Consider the following 20642-nt stretch of genomic DNA (forward strand, 5'->3'; position numbering starts at 1 on the left):
ACAGGAATATCTTTACTGCTATGAAGTAAATTTATTATGATAGGAAGTCGACTCTGACCCAATGTAGGCACCTATGTCCAAGCCTTGTGCTCCCTTTGCAACAGAGAAATGTAGATACATTCTACACATGGGAATGCGATTCATTTGACCCTGACTTAGATGCTTCACATAGATCACATGAATTTATTCTAGAAGCACCTGTTTTCTGTTGTTACCTGTAAAAAGAGGAGTGACTATTTTAGTTGTAAACTGAGTGAAGCAAAGAATTCCACACTATCCACACTTGCACTACATTAATTATCCCAGAATGAGTTGTATTGTTTTTGTTTGAAGACAAAATTATACCATTCGAACCTCTCTCCTTCCTGTTTCCACCTAGATCTCTGTTAAGTCACTGCTTCATCCCTCTACTTCCCAGCAAGGATTTATCAACTTTGGCAGATCTCGCAAATCTCCAGTAATGGAGAATCCAGCTCCTCACCACTTCATGTTTCCATTCTCACTGTCCCTGTGAATAGATTAATATCCCCGTGAAACTTGTTTTTTCCAGTTTTGAGCCCTTTCCTTTTTTGTTCATTTCACAGTTCACAGAAGGTTGGAAGGGACCTCTGGAGGTAATCTGGTTCAACCCCAGGACCACCTAGATCCAGTTTCCCAGGACCGTGTCCAGATGGCTTTTGAATAGCTCCAAGGACAGAGACTCCACAACCTCCCTGGGCAACCTGTACCAGTGCTTGGACACTTGCAGTAAATAAGTCTTTTCTGATGTTTAGAGGGAACCTCCTGTGTTTCAATTTGTGCCCATTGCCTCTTGTCCTGTCTCTGGGCACCATTGAAAAGAGCCTGGGTCCTTCATCTTTGCACCCTCCCTTCATGTGTTTATATACATCAGTAAGATACCCCTGAGCCTTCTCATCTCCAGGCGAAACAGTCCCAACTTCCTCAGCCTTTCCTCATAGGAGAGATGCCTCAGTCCCTATTCATCTTTGTGCCCTTCGCTGGATACTCTCCAGCAATGTCCATGTCTCTCTTTTACTGAAGAGCCCAGTACTGGACACAGCGCTCCAGATTGCGGCCTCACCAGTGCTGAGCAGAGGGAAGGATCACCTCCCTCAACCTGATGTAGCATTCCTCCTAATGCAGTCCAGAGTAGTCTTAGCCCTTTGATGCAAGGGCCCATTGCTGGCTCATGTTCAACCTGTAGGACATGCAGGTCCTTTTTCTGCAAGCTTTTCCCACTGGATTTGTAGAACAGTCTGCCCTCTCTGCATCAGCTCTTAGTGTACTTGAAAGGTTTCATACCCTCACCCTGAGTTTTTTGTTCTTTGGGGTAAACCATCAATTTTTTTCAAATTTTTTTGTAGGTCATATTTTCTAGACCTTTCATCACATTCATTGCTCTTCACCAGATGCTCCAACTGATCCACCTTTTTGTAATACCAAACAGGAACTGATTTGCCCATCTGTGGCCTGAACACGGGTGGTCAGAGCAGAATTACGTCCTGTGTTTTGCAAGCTATATTCTTGTTTACATAGTCCTGCATAGCATGACCTGTTGGCTTACATTCATCTGTTCCACTCTGTAGACTCTGGACCATCTTCTTAGGAACTGTTAGCCTGCCTGTATTTCTTTCATTTGATTATTTCTGGCTAAGCATATTCACTCTCCTTGTTCTAAATTCTGTTTTTTGTCCCATTTCTCCAATTTCAGAGATTTCTTTTGAGTTCCAGTGTTGTCCATCATCCTTGTAGCCATTCTTCTGGATGTGTCACCTGGAAAGATGACAAGCAGAGTCATTACATTCCTTTCTGGAATTGTCCTGTTGCCTTCTCCAGTGCTCACAAAATCCCTGTAGCCCCTAACCGCTCAAATACTTCAGAAAAATCTTGCTATAAATGTCCCTGAGACACTGCCATGTATCCTACAGGACATTCAGAGAAGTTAATCCATCTGTTTTAGAATTTAGGCTAGCAGCTGGCTTACCTTTCTAAAAGTTGCCTTGTACTCTCATCCTCAGTATGCAGTGATGCTTTTTTTTTCTGAGCTGATGATGGTGTCCATGGTGATTTTCCATAAACTGCTTTTCCCCCAATCTTCCCAGTCCTCTAAATAATTATGAGCCTGTTAAAGGAGCACCTTTGTTTATTCTCATTGCATTTGTTCATTGTAGGAAGTCAAGCATGCATGTGTAACTGTTTACAAAAGTGTGGCCTAGCACTGTAAGTTTCCTAACCTATTCTCAATAAAAAAAAACTAAAAAAAGAAGGCTATAATCACAGTTTGGGAGGGGTTATGTACTGATCAAAGTCAAAGCAGCAATTGCATTAAAATTTGTGGATTTCAGAGGCTGCAGAAGACATGGCCTGGCCTAATGATGAAGAAAATTATTTTTTAAACCCCCAGTTCTTTCTCAAAAATACCCTTTCATATTTCCCTTATTATTTTCCAGAAGGTGTGTACACCTTCTCTCAGTCACTACTCCAAAATGCCTGTCTTTGCACAGAGAAGTATTTCGTTCCATCAGAGCAAAAAATTAGGCTTTTCCCCATGCTTTCCCGTAAAGACTAGGCAGTGGAGTTGGCATTTGATTCATAAGCTTTTGATCCATACTTAATCCTACGGTGGCATGCATCCAGAGCATACAGAGCGTTGGATATTGTGTACCTAATGAAGTAGCTGTTGGTGTATAGCACAGTAGGAGACCCTATCATGTTCTCAAACAGCAGCTTTAGAGTCTGTCAGTGTTCCCTGGCTGGGTCTTTGGGGAGGGAGGCTGAAAGAGTTCCTGAGAAGCAGGACCTCTTCTGTTTGTTCCCTTTTGTTTGCAGTGGGTTTGCAGTGAAAGTAAAATTCAGCGATAGGTTTTTTGTTTTCCATCCTATAGCTACTTAGGCTGCACCATCATTTCACAGCAGTATAATCCCATAAAATATGATGTGTAATTGCTCATTTCAAAATGTTCTCTTATACCACTGTAGATCAGGAGAATGTCCTCTGAAAACAGCGGAATTATTCTCATTTCATTCGTTGAGAATATAATTAGAGACAGAAAAGCAATGAAATGTAGCAGTAATGAAATACAACTGATGACAGAAGTGTTTTGATCTTTCCCTGCTTACAAGATAGATGATGTAATCCTGACTGCCTGTAGGCTTACGGTCCACATGTAAAGCAGTCCAGCTCTGGGGAGATGCCCAAAAGTGTGACTTGCTATGGCAAGCTTCAGGCTAATCCGATGTCCTATTTCATTCAGTTATGCTTCCAAGATACAGAGAAGCATATAAGAGGCAAGAGAGTCCAAAGAAAGGGGATGGAGGTTATGCTGGATCACAGCTGCAGACCAAAGCCCTCTAGAAAGAGTCTGAGTCATCTCAGAAACTTTGGAAAGGAAAGGGCTTTGCAAAAACTAAGAGCAATGCAGTCTCAGCTCTTCTCTGCTGTTGTGCTTTACAAGACCTGAGTGTTTCTCCACAGGCAAGCTGGGGCAGCTTTGCTTCTGCTGTGCGGTTGCCTGCTTTGGCAACTTGAAGAGACCAGCAGGCCATTTTCTAAAAAAAAAAAACCCCTCAGTCATCAAGAGAGAGCAGGACATCAGAATCATTAATGCAACATGAAAGGAGTGATAGGAAACATCAACAATTCCTGTTAAGCAGAGCAAATGATAATAATATTCAGAAGATAAAGTCAAAATAGCACTGAACCTTTGACACTTTCAGGAAACTGAGCAGTTGTGTAGGGAGAATATCTTTGCAAAAGTTTCTAAAATTGCTCTAGAGACTCTCAACCTTGTTGAAGCAGGGGCTTAGCTCACTTGGGCAGAACAGGTTATTATTAGTTAGGCATTTTACAGGATTGTGTCTTCTATTGCTTCTCACACCCGAGTCATGAAGTGTTATAGGGTGGTCAATATTGTTGTTCCTGCTGTGCTGAAAGGCCAAATAAGCACTCAGAGTTGATAATTTGCCTGGGGTTACCCAGAAGCAGAGCAGAGGACGCCAGAGTGCCTGTTTAGTACATTATTCACTTGATCAGTGTTTCCTGAGAAAAATCCACCTGGGAGTGGTTGGCACAATATGTTCACACGGACAGAGATCACATCAAAGAGTTTAACACCTCAAATTGACAAAGGCGAAGCAGGAGCACAGAGGGATGTATTAATTTTCTTCTGGTCTCACATCAGGTTAACAGAAGAAACACAGCTCCAGGCCAGGTGCCTTGCCTTGCTGACAAGTAGCCCACTCCCCGGCCAGGCTGGCTCAGCCAGGATCTGTGGTCACACTCTCTCCTCCTGAGCTGACACCCTATTTTCACGTGGAGGTGGAAGAGAGAAGTGACAATGAGAGATACATTTATTTTGCACACCAATGAAGTTCTAGGAACAGAAAACAGAAAAACTTTCTGGCAAAGGGGAACAAAATAAGAGAATTTGGAAATGCCATACCACGTATTTCACATTTGGCAATTTGTACTTCAGAGTTAAAACAATTTTGTATGTGCCCTTTGAAAGCATGAGGCTGCATGTGTGAAGAAAGCACGTATTTCCCTTATGTTTTGAGCAGGGAGCCATATGTTTTAAAAATCAAAAAGAACAATTAATCTTGGAGCATTAAATCTTCCCATCTAGGTAGCTGACTAGCTTTCTCACAGAGATGGCTGTCTCAGAATGAAGCTGAGGAAACAAGGCTTAGAAATGTAAATATTAGTAGGTGTGCGGGAATATAAATTAGGAAAATTGACTATTTAATTACTTTCATTTACTTCAATTTGCTGAGTTCCCAGGCTGACATCAGAAGTTACATCTGTTGGGTTGCTATCAGGGTGGAGTATGGAGGCAGAGGGGCATGGGGACAGGGTAGGCTCAGTCCCCATATTGACAGTAGGATCTGCAATGACAGCATATTATCTGATGTAAGAAAACCCTAATAGAAACAGGAGCCTCCCAAGATCTCCCCCAAGCATGGAAAGTACCATGTAGGGGTAGCTGTCAGCTCAGCTGGAGCTTGCAGGACTCTGGACACTTAAATCACATCATTATTACAGACACCTCCGGATTCTCCGATTGAGGTTTTCCTGTTTTGCTTGGGAGGATTATGGATGGAAGGAGGATTAAATGATAAAATGAATCATCTAAGAGTGTGGGAATGCCTATATGATGAAAGAAAGGGTGACTGAAGGAGACCTTTTTATTTGAGTGGATTGTGTGTAATAGAAAGATACAGATTTAAGGCATTATGGTGCCTAACACTGTGCTTAGATGCACAAGGTTTGTGTGTTGTGCCTGTTTAGACTATGAGATCCTTGGGGTAAGGACTGTGTTTTTTTAAAATCACCTAGCACAGTGTTGCCTTGGTCTTTCTGCAGTCCTGGAATGAAAACATTAACTATGATTCTTTTTCATGGCAGAAGCTATGGCAGGCTGTATTTACAAAGAGATACAGTTTATCTGATTTAATTCTTTTCTGCTTAAACAAAACATGTTCATCTTAGTTTTCTGTTTGTTTGTTTTTGTTTTTTAAATACTATATTCAGGTGAGAAATGTCTCCTTACAGTATTTGACAGTAACTTTTGTGTGACCTGAGTAAGTTAATAAAAATCAGAATGTATGTAGCCCCAAATGTCAAATCTATCATTACAGTTGGTTTTCAATGTTCATTTCAATCTGGTAGTTTTGTGCTCAACTGCCATCACGGAGCAACAGAGAGCAAGCCAGGACCTCATTGGTGTCAACCACTGGACAGCACTCAAAACACATAGCCATTTAACAGGCAAATGCAAAATCTATAAACCAGTCTGACAAACCACCTGCTGCTCCTTTCCTATTGTTCCTTCTTCTATTCTGCCAATACAAATTGCATGAATCTATATCACCAAGAAATCTGCAGACTCTTAACAGAATGTTAGCCTTCAACTCTGCTGCATATATGAGAAGGCAAATAGGAAATAGGAGCACTGGTACACTTTTCCCATGCCATTCATTATTTTATGGAGTTCTTTCTCACTTCTATTCTTATTTGATTCCTCTATACGTGGTCACGTTTGAGTTAGTAGCTGTTTTGCTGAAAAATGGAAGCTACTTCACCATTTTACTAACCTGCTTTCAGATAGTTGTAATTTCCCTTTAATTTTGTGCTTTTTATAATGTATAGCTAAGTAATAGAGATGGAGCTACTCTGGAATTTGCTTTTAAGGCCAGGTACATTCCAGGAGCAAAATTTAGAAACATTGTTTACACACCATTCTGAGAAGTACCTGTTATTGTGGTTGCTTTCTTATTTAATTGGGTTGAAATAGAACCCAACATCTGATTTGGGAATACTTTTGTGTCAGTATAGGCTATTTTCTGACTCACCTTGGTGAGTAGACCATGTGAGTCTCATTACTTGAATAGGTGAGTGTAAGAGACTTCTATATAAAAGACTACAGTTTATGTTTATCCTTTTAGCTGAAGAGGAAAGATGGGAAAAGTAGAATGGAGATCCAGATCTATCAGCTAATTTTTCTTTTTCAAAACTCTATTTTTATTTTGCAGGTGATGGAAATTAAAGGACAAATGATTCATGTGCCAGAATCAAATTCGATTTTGTTTCTGGGTTCCCCCTGTGTGGACAAGCTGGATGAACTGATGGGCCGTGGCCTCCATCTTTCAGACATACCTATCCATGATGCTACTCGTGATGTCATATTGGTTGGGGAGCAAGCAAAGGCACAGGATGGCTTGAAAAAACGAATGGATAAACTGAAGGCAACGCTAGAATGCACACATCAAGCCCTGGAGGAGGAGAAAAAGAAAACAGTAGATCTTCTTATTTCTATTTTCCCTGAAGAAGTAGCTCAGCAGCTATGGCAGGGGCAGCAGGTTCAGGCCAGGAAGTTTGATGATGTCACCATGCTCTTCTCGGACATTGTTGGCTTCACTGCCATCTGTGCACAGTGCACGCCCATGCAGGTCATCAGCATGCTGAATGAACTCTACACACGGTTTGACCATCAGTGTGGATTCCTGGACATCTACAAGGTAATAGCTCAAGTCCTAAGTTAGCAAAATCTAATTGTAACTAAGATGATAGAAAAAAAATCCCTGTAGCCATCTTCCTAAATTACAGACCTTCCCTATAAAAGTGGAAAGGCAATATTTTTGTTTTGTGTGAATAAAATAAATCTGAAATATGCCCACTGAAAATCAAATACTTTGATGCTGAGCTGTCATCATGGTTCCCCCATGGGAATATATACCTCATATTCCATTTTCCTATAGGAACATACACCTTCTGTATTATAGCCTGGTTTCATTTAGGTGACACATCAGCCACAGTGTCCTAAGGGTGATGAAGTTCCCTAGGCTTGGGGAAAAGTGGCTGGAAAGCTGCCTAGTAGAAAAGGACCTGGTGGTGTTGGTCGACAACCAACTGAATATGAGCCAGCGGTGTGCCCAGGTGGCCAAGAAGGCCAACAGCATCCTGGCTTGTATCAGAAATAGTGTGGCCAGCAGGACTAGGGAAGCGATCGTCCCCCTGTACTCGGCACTGGTGAGGCCGCATCTCGAATACTGTGTTCAGTTTTGGGCCCCTCACTGCATGAGGTGCTGGAGAGAGTCCAAAGAAGGGCAACAAAGCTGGTGAAGGGTCTAGAGCACAAGTCTTCTGGGGAGCAGCTGAGAGAACTGGGGTTGTTTAGTCTGGAGAAAAGAAGGCTCTCTCACAGGGGAGACCTTATCTCTGTCTACAACTACCTGAAAGGAGGTTGTAGCGAGGTGGATGTCGGCCTCTTCTCTCAAGTAATAAGCATTAGGGTGAGATGAAATGCCCTCAAGTTGTGCCAGAGGAGGTTTAGATTGGCTATCAGGAAAAATTTCTTCACCGAAAGGGTTGTCAAGCACCGGAACAGGCTGCCCAGGGAAGTGAGGGAGTCACCATCTCCAGAGGTATTTAAAAGACATGTAGATGTGGTGCTTAGGGACATGGTTTAGTGGTGGACTTGGCAATGCTAGATTAACAGTTGGACTCGATGACCTTAAAGGTCCTTTCCAACCAAACCGATTCTATGATTCTATAAGTGCACAGTGATGATCGTAGCCCAAGTTGCAGCTTCTGGGAAGCAGTCAAATACTTTCTGTTTCAGGTGAAGCTTGAATGGTTTAGGGTTTAGGCATTTATCTTTCCCCTGAAAGAATACAAATTTTCTATAAAGACCAGAGAATTCACTAAAAAAAAGTGTTATAAGAGATTTAAACTTCCACTGAAAAACAGGAAGAGCACGGCAGGTGTCCATTCATAGTAAATTGAATGAGTGGGACATGGTCCTTTGCTGCTCTGCAGAAAAAGAGATGTCGCATGTGTTGGACCTGTTAAAGACTTCATCACCTTCACTTCTCTTCAGTGGATTTGGTGTCCAGTATGTATTTGAGAGAAAAAAGAGAGGAGGTAGAATTTAATAAATGCGGTTAAGATATTATCTATGTAATTATGCTGTGAGATCTACAGATAATATGTTTTATATGTGGAATATCTTTAATTTTGTGATAGGAAAAGCAGAGCAAATTTCTTTTTATAACTGGAAGCACTGAAAAAAAAAGCAGTTGTAAAATTATATATTGACTTCGTTTTCTGTCTGAAGCTTGCAAACTAAATAACTAGTTTTCAGACTGTTTCAAATAGTATTTGTTGATAGGCTATAGAAAAAAGGTCTTCACAAGAGTGCTGTCCCTTTAATTTTTAGCCTGTAATACACTTTAAAAGGCATCCAAAAGTATTAATTACCCACCTAAATAATAATTGTGTCTGAAAATCTACAATACATACCACGGATGGAACTGAACATGGTATAGGACATTATATCAAAGTAAAAGATCACACTTATCCTCGTTTCAGCTGGGTTAGAGCTAATTTTCTTCTTAATAGCTAGAATAGCGTTGTGTTTTGGATTTAGTATGGGGTTTGGTGTGAGAAAAATGTTGATAATATACTGATGTTTTTAGTTGTTGCTGAGAAATCAAGGACTTTTCAACTCCCCATGCTTTGCTAGTGTGCAAGTGCACAAGAAGCCGGGGGGGAGCACAGCCAGAGCAATGGATCCAGATTGGTGAATGGGATATTCCATATCATTCAACATCACGCTCAGTAGATAGATGAGAGTTGGCCATTAAGTCGCTCTCTCTCTTCTGAGATTGCGGTTTTGGGGTTTCTCTCCTCCAGGACCGCTAGCCAGGGGTGGGCTGGGCATTGGTCAGCGGGTGGTGAGCATTTGCACTGTGCATAACTTGCTTGTATATTCTATTATTATTACCATTATTATTACATTTTATTTCAGTTATTAAGTTGTTTTTGTCTGAACCCATGAGTCCCTTTACTTTTACCTTTCCGATTCTCTCCCCCATTCCCCAGGGGATGGGGAGGAGTGAGCGAGCAGCTGTGTGGTATTTAGCTGCCTCCCAGGTCAAACCACGACAACACTGTGAATAAGTTTTGTGCTCCTGGGCTAGGGGGTTGTATTACTAATGCTCAGAAGCCAAAGGGCATGTTGGGAGAGGACTACAATGGAAGGTACCTACCGTCATTTGACAGTTGTTACAGTGATGTAGTCAGAAAAGATTGGAAGTTTGACCTCCGTTTGTATTTATCTGATGTTACTGCTCTGGATCGTGAGCCAGCTCTGAGAATGAGACTTGAGGAACTTCTGACCTACAGTCAAGAATGATATCTAGTGACCCTGTTTCACATGCTGTATCTGGTGCATGAGTGTAGTTAGTGTTTTCCCAGATGATTAATTTTAGTTAGCTGTTTTGAGGCATTCAGGACATTCTTTGTTGAAAACTACGGTTGCATAGGAAATAAAGTATGTAAAACTCTATGACCTGTTTGGAAGGAAGGTTGGCTGAGTCCTGTGAGAACACTAAGAAGGAATATTTATACATAGGTCATGAATATTATATCATTTAGACCATGGCTTTCTGCCTTTCACCTAGCTTTGTGCTACTTTAGCTAGAAAGTTGTTATTGTATGGAAATACTGTCCTGACCAGTGAAATAAGATGACAGCTGCTGAGATAGGCAAGATAATATTTATGCATTCAGAAAAGGAATAAACACTCCAAGAAGTTAAGACCCCCTGTAATTCTAGGAGCAGAGGAATAAACAAAACCTATTTTTCTATTTTTCATGGAAGGATGTCCTACACTTCTAACACCCTTTCTCCACTGTTACTGCCTTAATATTGCCAGTTCTTTCTCAGATCCTTTCATCTTGGGTTTTCCTCCATCTCCTTACGCCCCCCGCCATGCCTCCTGAGCCTCCCTACACATCTCCTGCTTCCCTCCACAGCCCACCCATGAGCAAGTCAGTGTGACTATTTTGGATCTGTATGTACCTTTTTTTCTCCCTGAAATCTTTTTCTCATTTGTTTTTTAACCAGAAGTCTAAAAAAGTTACTGTGGGGTTAGGTGAAAATGACTCAGTTGAGCATTACAGAAAGGCAAAACTCAGGCAATGAACCCTTTTTCTTTTCCTTGGAGAATCAGGCTTAAAATAAAATGACAATTCTTTTGAAAAAGCATTTGCATTTTAAAATAAAAATAGCTTGTGTGTTTATATCTCTTTCATTTGTTTCAGATGATATTATGGAAGCTAAGTTTATTGCTAGGAATGATCACCACCACAACAACTATAATTTTATAAGTTATTGTCAGGCAGTGAATTTTAAATATGTAATCACCAGTATCTGTACCCATAGCCTGCCTCTAAGATATACTTCTGTGATTAGGCTACAGAAATTTATCGTGTGACCTATATATACATCAAAACAGATCAATTTTCAAATTTGCTTGTTTTTAAGCAACACAGTAAGAATAATTTGCAAAGATTATTCAGTGAGTACTTCTGAATACCAAATTCACCATTTTGTAAACAGAATATTAAGCAAAATTCATGAAATAAATTCCATTCTGTAAATTATTCACCCAGCTTTACTGTTACAACATTTTGAATTCAGAACGTCAGTGCTTCTAATCTTGGACTCAGACAATGAATGTAATATTTTCAATTGTCTCATTCTATTCATTCAGGGATGTTTACAGAGAAGTATGACACAGAAAGAAGAAAAAAGATCCTCACATTTAACAAGTCAGACATAGAGGGCAAGCATAATGAGCTGGTGGATACAGAATAAGAAATGCTGGGAGAGGGCTGAAGGGGGATGAATTACACCTGGAAATTTCTTGGAAATGAAAGTAAGTAGCTATAACTGATGAGGTAGGGAAAGGATATCTGATGGATGGATGCATAGGTAAGAATGAGACAGGCAGGTGGTGGGCTCAGAAAATGAGCTTCACAGGAGCATTTTGAATAGATACCAAAGATGACAGATTACATTTGTCCAGGCTGAGGGAGAACATTGCAGTAAATGAGATGCACAGTGATACAAGCCTGCATGACAGTTTTAGCAATCTGGAAGAATCCGTGTTTTAGAGAGTGAAACTTTAGAAAGAATCTGCTTACGTGTAGTCTTGTGAAAAGATTGAGAGGGACACTCTTGGGGTAATCACAGAAGGGAGATGTGAGACAATGGAGACCTGGCAATGCATTTGGAAATTGGAGCTGCTGACTGTCTGAGCTAATTGTATTTGACTTGGAATTGAGGAATGGGAGAAAAAGATGCTGTCAAGCAGGGAGTGCAAGTTAAAGCAATGTAGATGCAGATGCTTGGTAAGTTAGTGTCTGTGGACATGCAAGTAGAAACATGGACTCCAGGAGCGGAAGTGATGGGAGAGAGAAGATCTCAGGAAATTTTGAAAGCAGTTGCTTTGGGTAAAATATATACTGGTTAGCCTGACTGTTTGTGTGTTTGTTTTGAACTGTTTTTCTCTGTATGTTCCTGCTGTTTATGAGCCAAGTGCTGGGAAACGATGCTCCAGCTAAACCATCTCTTTATCAAATAAGCTATTTAGATGTGCTGCAGCCATGGCTGCTGGCATTTAAAACTTAACCCTGCAGACTGAAATCTTCCCTGCTTAAGATTCCTGCAGCTTCTGTTTCTCCCTCCAAGTAATATGTCTTTGACATAGGATCATTTTAAATCGTTTTTCTTGTTGAGTCCTTTTGCCTGTGTAGGCCTGCTTTCTCAACCCTTTTCCCCTCAGTTTCCTTTCTGAAACAACTCCATTTCCCTCCCTTGCCCTTTAACTGCCGCATCGAGTAAAGGCAGCATGTACTGGGGCTGGTTTATTTACCATGCATGCACTGGCTGGGTGGCTGTATGAAGATTATTATGAAATGCAGTTAAAATATGTGAACAATACTGATACTCTTATTAGAGCAATATCATATGCATAAAAATACTGTAATGTACCTTTTTTTAAGATGAGTAGTTGCAGTGTTGGGGATTACCAGTGTACTAGGCGTTGCTTCTTCCTGTTTAAAGTCAGCAGGTTTTCAATGCGTAATAGCAGAAAATGGGTAATGGAAGAAAGTTTCCGTTGCCTAGAAGCTTGCTCTCTTGGTGGCATTCAGTAACTCCGCCTTCTTTTTATCCTCTGTCTCCAGGGCCCCCACCTCATTCATCAGTGGGCCTACATTGCCTCTAGTGTTGGCTTTACCTGCAATGTATTTGAAGAAGCCCTTTCTGTTGTCCTTGACCTCTCTTGCAAGGTTTAATTCCAAGGAGGCCTTAGCTTTCCTAGTTGCCTCCCTACATCCTCTGACAACAGATTTATATTCCTCCCAAGAGGCCAGCCCCTCCTTCCATGATCTGTACACCTACCTTCCCTACCTTCCCTTGATTCCCTACCTTCAGGCATCAAGTTCAGCAGACTGATCCCTCTGGTCTCTTCAGACAGGCCTGACCTCTCTCTTATCCCTGATTTTCTTTGAAGCAAGCTGTCCCTCAGGAGGAAGTGGGAGGAAGTGGGAGCAAAAGAAATTACAGAAGCCCTCTGGCTCTGGATAAAGGCAGCCTGAGAAACACTGAAGCCCTCAATTTCTGCAGCTTTATTGACAGCGTTGTGTTTCGCAGTCTGCTTGCCCACACATCTGCAACATGCTCTGCACACAGGCCATTAACACATGCCCAAAAAGACTCAGCCCTCAAGGATTAGTTTGGATTTTGCCACATAACTAATCCAGATTTCACCCTGCCCACAACAGTACAAGAATACCAGAAAAGGCTTCAGCAAAGACTAGGGTGAGAAGAAAGCATGCACTGAGCAAGGAGTTATTCAGCGAATAAGTACATCTGATTCTTCTCTCCACAGGAATTCTACTAATAGTAGTTGACCTGGACCTTCTCAGATTAATTTCCAGTCCTGATAAACAGAATTGGAAATAGTATCTCAAAAAGTAAGCATTACATGTAAAGGTACCCAGAGCATGAATCTAGAACAGTAGTATGAGCAAATACTTTCCACCATCAAATCTACAGAAGCTGATACAAGCCCATTGCCAAGTTTGGCTCCTTAGCCTTTCCTGCTGATTGTGCAGGAGGATATATAGAAGAAGCTGAAGGTTTCTCACGAGCTGAGACAGCTGTTAGTGCTCCCTTGTCACTTTTGGAAGCTCCTAATAGTATTTGTATATAGAAAAAAACATGTAGGAGCAATCAATACTGCTGTCTGTCTGCCTGTTTTACCCAAGCCATATCTCAGGATCTCTGTCCACAAGAAGCAGAGACTGCCAACTCCCTGAAGTTTAGGAGGTTGTCTTTTCAAAGACAAATGGATGGGCAATTATATTGCAATAGCTGGTCAAAAATGTAGAAACTAGGGAAGAAAACACACGAGCATAGTGAGAAAAAGTATCAGAAGTTAAGACACTCTGGATGGATAAGAAATAGATGGTAAAAAATTCTCTAAATCAGAAGGAAGAATTAGCAGAAATCCAAATAACTGCACATGGTCATCCTTAAAAATTGTGGATGAACATAACCATTTGGAATAGAAATAAAGGGGTTACTACGAAAAGAGCTGAGCTTATGATGTCAAATACAAAAATGAAATACAAATTCTGCTCTTTGTTGAATGATTTAATTTCAGAATGACTTTTCCACTAAAGTTAGTTCCATTGCACCACTGTAAGCAAGTCTAGATCTGGGACCATATACTGCTCCTGCAATGTTCAGGCAAACCTACTTATTTCGTTAGCATCTTCCCCTTCGGAAATTTCCATAGCTGTGTAAACTAATTTAACTGCTAAATGGCACTCACTGAATGAGTAGCATTGTACATATCTGTGTACGACCAGAAAAATGGGACTGAAGTTACCTCATGTTAATCTTATTTTGAAAGTAGAAATTATAATAATACCATTGTAGGATACCCTTTAAAGTGATTGTCCCTGTGGAGTTCCTCTGATAGTAATACTGGAGAACCAGGGGAATGATTAGGACTGTTGAGATTGACCTGGTAGCTGAAACTGGATGGGTTGGAAGGGACCTTCAAAGATCATCTAGTCCAACTCCCCTGCCATGGGCAGGGACATCATTCCACTAGATCAGGTTGCTCAGAACTCCGTCCAGCCTGACCTTGAACAGTTCCAATGATGGGGCATCCACAACTTCTATGGGCAACCTGTTCCCGCATCTCACTGTAAACAAAATTCTCCTTGTATCTAGTCTAAACCTACCTTCTTTCAGTTTAAAACTGTTGCCCCTTGTCCTTGGGCCCCTACAGGCCTTGGTAAAATGTCTCTCTCCACCTTTCTTATAAGCTCCCTTTATATATTGAAAGGCCACAATAAGGTCTCCCCAGAACCTTCTCTTCTCCAGGGTGAACAACCCCAACTTTCTCAGCGTTTCTACACAGGAGAGATGTTCTAGCCCTCTATCATTTTCCTGGCCCTTCTCTGGACCTGCTCTAACATGTCCACGTCTTTCTTGTACTGGGAACCCCAGAACTAGACGCAGTACTCAAGGTTGGGTCTCACAAGAGCAGAGAGTAGAGGGGGAGAATCATCTCCCTCGACCTGCTGGCCATGCTTCTTTTTATACAGCCCAGGATATGATTGGCTTTCTGGGCTGCAAGCGCACATTGCCGTCTCATGTCCAGTTCTTCATCCACCAGTATTCCCAAGTCCTTTTCTGCAGGGCCACTGTTAACGAATTCATCCCTCAGTCTCTACTGATATCAGGGATTGCCCTGATCCAGGTGCAAGACCTTGCACTTGGCCTTGTTCAACTTCATGAGGTTATATGAGAACATTAGAATAGAAACTGCAATGACAGCAATACATCACACTTCAGAATTTCAGGGTGGACTCTTCAGTGAGTCAGATGCTCACAGGGAAGAAGGAGATTTCTCTGATTTCAGCTGAGGAGCAAGAGTGGGACCAGAAAAATAAAGCACTGCTCATAGTTCACTCCAAACTATCTGCTGGGCAGACCCTAAAGTCACTCTGCGCACCAGAGAGCAACTTACTCCATAAATATTCAAGTAAATGTCAATAGGATTAAGAGAAAAGGAGGGTACTACTCAAGGTGCCTAAAAATAGCAGCACTCAGGTCTGTTTTCTGCTATTCAAGATGATGATATACAGTAATGAATCTTCAGAGGAAATCTCTACGTTGTGATAAACTAACTTTTGAATTTTTTACTTTGTAATGTGAATATTATAGTGCATTATTAGTAGTATATTTGATTTTTATATCTTTCCTAGATACATACGCAGGAAAAGGTGTGTTGCTGTCACTGTAAGACTGGAATACATTATCGTGCTTCTTTTAAAAACCAAAATATCTGTTCTGAATATTTCAGCCATTTTTTGCATATGATTAACAGTTTCACCTCTATTAAAATTTAGTACATTTTTGTTCTATTTTAAGAATTTTTTCTTACTACTCTTAACATTTCTAGCCATTCACTGACAGCAGGACCTACTTTTATTTATTTTTCATCCCTTTTTGCTGATTTACACTCACTGTGGTCATTTGCACTGGGGCTTTCATTAATTGGGAACTAAGTACCATAGAAGAGAAGTGAGGTTGAACTTAGATTTCAAAATTAGACCATTCTATAAAAACTTAGGATATAATTTTTATTCTTAATTAACAAACAAAGAAGCTAGGAAGCACCGCATCTACTTACACTGCTATACAAAAGCCTTCTCCAAAGCTTTCTGTAACTCTGTGTCACGTCATTGGAAATGTCCTAAAGATTCTCAGTTGGCCCTCAACAAATCAAAGATTAAGGTTTGTAATTGATTAAAATAGTTGTGTGTACTGTACAATTCAGAAAAAGCTTCTCGGTAGATATGCTCAGACTGCTGAATACTGTAGAGTGATAATGTGTAAGTCTTCCAACAGGAAGGAAACAAAAATTTCTTCTACTCTTGGGAAGTCATTTTCTATGTACCCAGCTTCTGTTTGCCCTTGGTAGATACAGTATGCCTGTTTTAGACATGAACAGTACTTTTCACAGAAGTTGAGCTCTACAGTAATTGTCTTATAGTCACGTATTCTTAATTCATACCGATTTTAGGTGCAATATGACTTTTAGATTAATCTGGTAGCCCAGTAGACAGAACATGATTTCTCCATTTCCAGTGTGTCTAGAGAACAGAGTTTAATAGACTGTCCCCTGGGCAGCTCCAACAGGTCTCTTCCAACTACCAGTAGCTAAACCTTGTGTTGTATTACGTTACCTAACTGAGAAATTGGAAGTTGTAGCTGAATGATGTTCCCAGGTATAAAGTTGGGGATTCAGTGACAGTTCAGAATGGAAAATGTGGTGTATTGAAGCAACAGCCCTGCTTTTGCATTCTTCCTTGTGAATGTATGAATGTGCACCTGTCATTATGCATTTGAACTTCTAGAAGTAATGAAGGAACTGAAGTTTCACACTTCATTTCACAGGCTTACACACACAGGGGGAAATATCATTTTGTAAGTGAAACCTGCAATGGCAAGTTTAAAGATTTTCATCTAAAATATTCAGGAATCCCAACACTCTAAGGAACCTTACCAGCACCTTTGTCAAAGCACAGCTTGGAAATAAACATAAAAAATGTAATCATGGGGATGTCTCTTGTGGCAATTCTAATCTGAAATTCCTACAGCAATCAGAAATATTAAAACCACTGAAAGAAGTAACTGGAGGGAGAACTGGCTCTAGTTTTAGTCCTGTCTCTCTCAGCAGGTTTCCTGTAAAAGCCTAATAGATAATTTGTATTACAACTGTTACAGTGGAGTACTCAGCACTATTTTTTTTCATGTAAGATCCATAAATAAGTGTGTGTGGTTTGTTCTTCTTTTAATGGCTTAAATTATACTCATATCAAGAAGTCTGCTTTGCTTATGATTAAAACTAACTATGTACAAAAGAATGGGTCTGAAAATTCAAAAATTGCTGTCTTCTTTCAGGAAGAAAATCTACCCTTAACAGCACGTCCCTTGTAGATCCTTCACCTTCCTCTGAAGGGTACTTGTGCACTATTGTTACCATCTCCTAAATATTCACAAGGCTGCATTGGTATTTATTATCTCACTCCTAAGGGTTACAATATTTAGTACCCATTCACCCTAAAATAATCTATGCTACTGTCTCCATGGTCTGTTCAATGCTCTTTTGAAAAGTAAATAAATAAATGGGAAATAAAATTTGGATTGCCTTCACTATAGAGACAAGCATAGTTAAAGTGTTGTCTCTAACTCAAAGTGTATCCCACAAATAAAAGCCCTTAATGAAGATTTCACTAGTGATTTTAGCTTGAGCTGGCTGTCCTGCTGAGATAAAATTAACTGCTAATGGAGCCTTTCTCAAGCCAAATCCATTCAAGGGACATTCATTCTTCAGCACCTTATATATATATATACATATATATATATATATATACAGAAAGACCAGATTTTTTTTTTCTCACAAGGCACTGGAAGAAAAATTTACAGTGCAATTCAGGTTGAAGAAATACAGGACATTCCTGGATACCTTAATGTTATATACAGGTGATCAAGTGAATACAGGATTACCTTGGAAGGTAAATACGGAAGTATTGCATAACCATCCTTTGCTCAAGGATACTCTTCCTTGAGAAAATAAAAGCTTTCAGTGGTATATGTATGAGGAAAAATATATTATGCTGTTCAAAGTTTATTCTATTAACATATATAGAGTATCTATATAACTGTATCACACATATAGCCTTTAGATAGAGTAACTAAACATAGATATTCTTCAGCCCTTTCCATGTCTTGATTTCTTAACCTCCTTTTAACATATTTTATTTTAACATATACTATTTTAACATATATTTCTTCAAATTCAGTTGAGTTTTCAAATGCACCAAATCCTGCTTGTGGTCTCACATGTTTCTATTCTTCCAATGACTGGAAATATTTATTTCTGCTTAAGTAATTATGTGTTCATAATCATTGTAATTTTAAGTTGGCAGGAAAACTTGGAATATTGAACAGTTTCTCTACACTCCACACCCTGTTTACAGCCACAGTATACAAAGTGTATATGCTATATTTAGCTGAAGAGAAGCTTATTACTAAACTGTTTCTTATCACTTATGAGCAATCTGTCAATAGCCTGAAACTCTCCTACTGCTGGGAGATATTCTATAAAATTTCATTTTGTAATATTGAAATAATAACAAACAGCAGTTGCAATGATATCAGTTTCCTCTTAAAGAGCTTGAGAGTGAAAAAAATAAAAATAAGCACAAGTGAGAGGGGTAATGGCTTAACGAATAGCCATTTAATACTCTTCGCCTTCCTCACTTAACTTTTCTCACAGAGAAAGCTAACTTTTCTGGTTTGGGTGTGGGTTTTTTCCCTGCATGGAAGAGCATTATTCTTACAATACCTGCCTCTCCTTTCACCTGTAGCCTATGCATGTTTCCCCTCTCCTACACAAATACAGACACATTCTTCTAGGTGCATGCGATGTGTACTGATTAGTTAACACCTTTCAAAATACAATATGCAAAAAAACTATCGAGAATTTTACTGAGCAAATATATCTGCCTTTTCTGACAAAATTTGTGCTTATTTTCTTGATAACAGTATTATTTGCACTCTCATCAAACCAGCAGTTGACCCCAAACTGGGGGGGGACCAGTCAATTTGCTCTAGGACAGGGCTGCCATCCTGAGGGACATGGACAGGTGGGATGAATCGACTGGCAGGAAAGTCTTGAAATTCAACAAGGACATGTACAAAGTCCTGTCCTTGGGAAGGAACTTCCCTGGAACTGATACTTTTTAGTATTATTATTTTTCCTCCATTGGCAATAATAAAATGTTTTCTTTTTTTCTGATTTGTGACCTATATTCCTATGGAGGAGAGGGAAGGGGAGGGGAGGAGAGAGGAGAGAGAAGAGGGAAAAAGAGAGAAAGAAGGCAGGCAGGAAGGAAGGAAACTAATTTTGGAAAAAAAGCCCTTTTTTCTATATATTTTATTATACATAACTTTACTGCTCAGATGAGGCACAGAGTTGCATTGTTTGGAGCTGCAACACTGCAGTGTCCCTGGTGATTGCCCAGCAGATCATCATCTGCCAGAATGTCAGCCTTTCTTTATCTCTCTCTAATGATTGTCAGTAAAATTACCACCTCAGTTTCCTTGGCTGATGAAATGCTGTTAATATTTCTCTTCTTAGCTAAAAGTGAACAGAATCAGCACTGATGTCAGACCCTTACCTCTTACAGTCAATCCCACGTGTTACTGATATTGTTTCAATGGGAGTGAGCAATACATAGTTCTTTGAAAGAAGATCATCATATGAACTGAAATGGGAACTCTAGCGGTCATCTGACCTGGGCTAAGCATCTCCTTCAGGAAAAGATGAATCCCATACACTAAAAAGATTCACACTTACCCTATAAAATCGTACTTTTCTCTGTTGACTGTGAGGATAGTCAGATGACTCGTTCTATGTTATAAATAGTATAGTTTCACCTCTATCTCAGAACTACAGAAGAGAAAGAATTAATAAGACCATGTGAAGAGGCAGAAGGGCAGATTGAACATCGAAGGTCATAAGAGTCAGGTGAATTTTAGAAGTAGGACAGGGCAAGTTCTGGGAAATCAAACAGTCCTTCAGGAAATCTTATCTCTAGAAAGACAGATGAACCAGTGGAGAACCTTTCTACACTCTGTATGTCAGTTTCTTTTCCACTCTTAGAGATAAATCCAGGCTCAGAACAGCATTTATTGGAGAATACAAAGTTTAAGTGAGGCCTGTGATTACATTAACAACAAAATCAATGACTTCTAGCTTATTAATTTTGTTCTCAAGATCTGAAAATAGTTTCTTAAGGAGCAAAGTCAGATCCTGACTGTCTCTTAGTCAGAGTAAGTTCCATAGGTACTCCTCAGTCTGCACTTTCTGGAGCACATCTTAGCTTCCTGAACACCTAGGTTGCGGAGCATATAAATACATAAGGAGGTGGTTTCTTAAGACTCATCCCAGCATGAAGCCAGGATTCAGAATGCGAATGCACCTGAAACTGGAAGCTGAGAAGTGTTCTCAGCCACTGCAGTAAAGATCTATGCCTTTCTAATATTTTCATTATCCTGTTTATCCATATTTCATTCCATCTGCAGGACTGAACTACATGGTACCTCAATAATATATATTTCTTTTATGAAAGCTGAAACGTCTTCCCTCTAAATGAATACAGCAAAATTCAGCCTTAAGATTAAATTCTTGCAAGTATAA

At 40.1% G+C, this 20642-nt stretch overlaps 1 protein-coding gene across 1 annotated transcript in view; it reads left to right on the top strand.

Annotated features, from left to right (window-relative positions):
- Nucleotides 1-20642, top strand: part of GUCY1A2 (guanylate cyclase 1 soluble subunit alpha 2) — a 177343-nt gene that overhangs the window by 96448 nt on the left and 60253 nt on the right. The window contains exon 5 of the mRNA XM_068425146.1: nucleotides 6532-7017. Coding sequence (XP_068281247.1) covers nucleotides 6532-7017 — 486 coding nt within the window. The remainder of the gene's footprint in view (nucleotides 1-6531; nucleotides 7018-20642) is intronic.

This window comes from Nyctibius grandis, chromosome 2, assembly GCF_013368605.1.
Source record: "Nyctibius grandis isolate bNycGra1 chromosome 2, bNycGra1.pri, whole genome shotgun sequence".
Classification (NCBI taxonomy): Eukaryota; Metazoa; Chordata; class Aves; order Nyctibiiformes; family Nyctibiidae; genus Nyctibius; species Nyctibius grandis.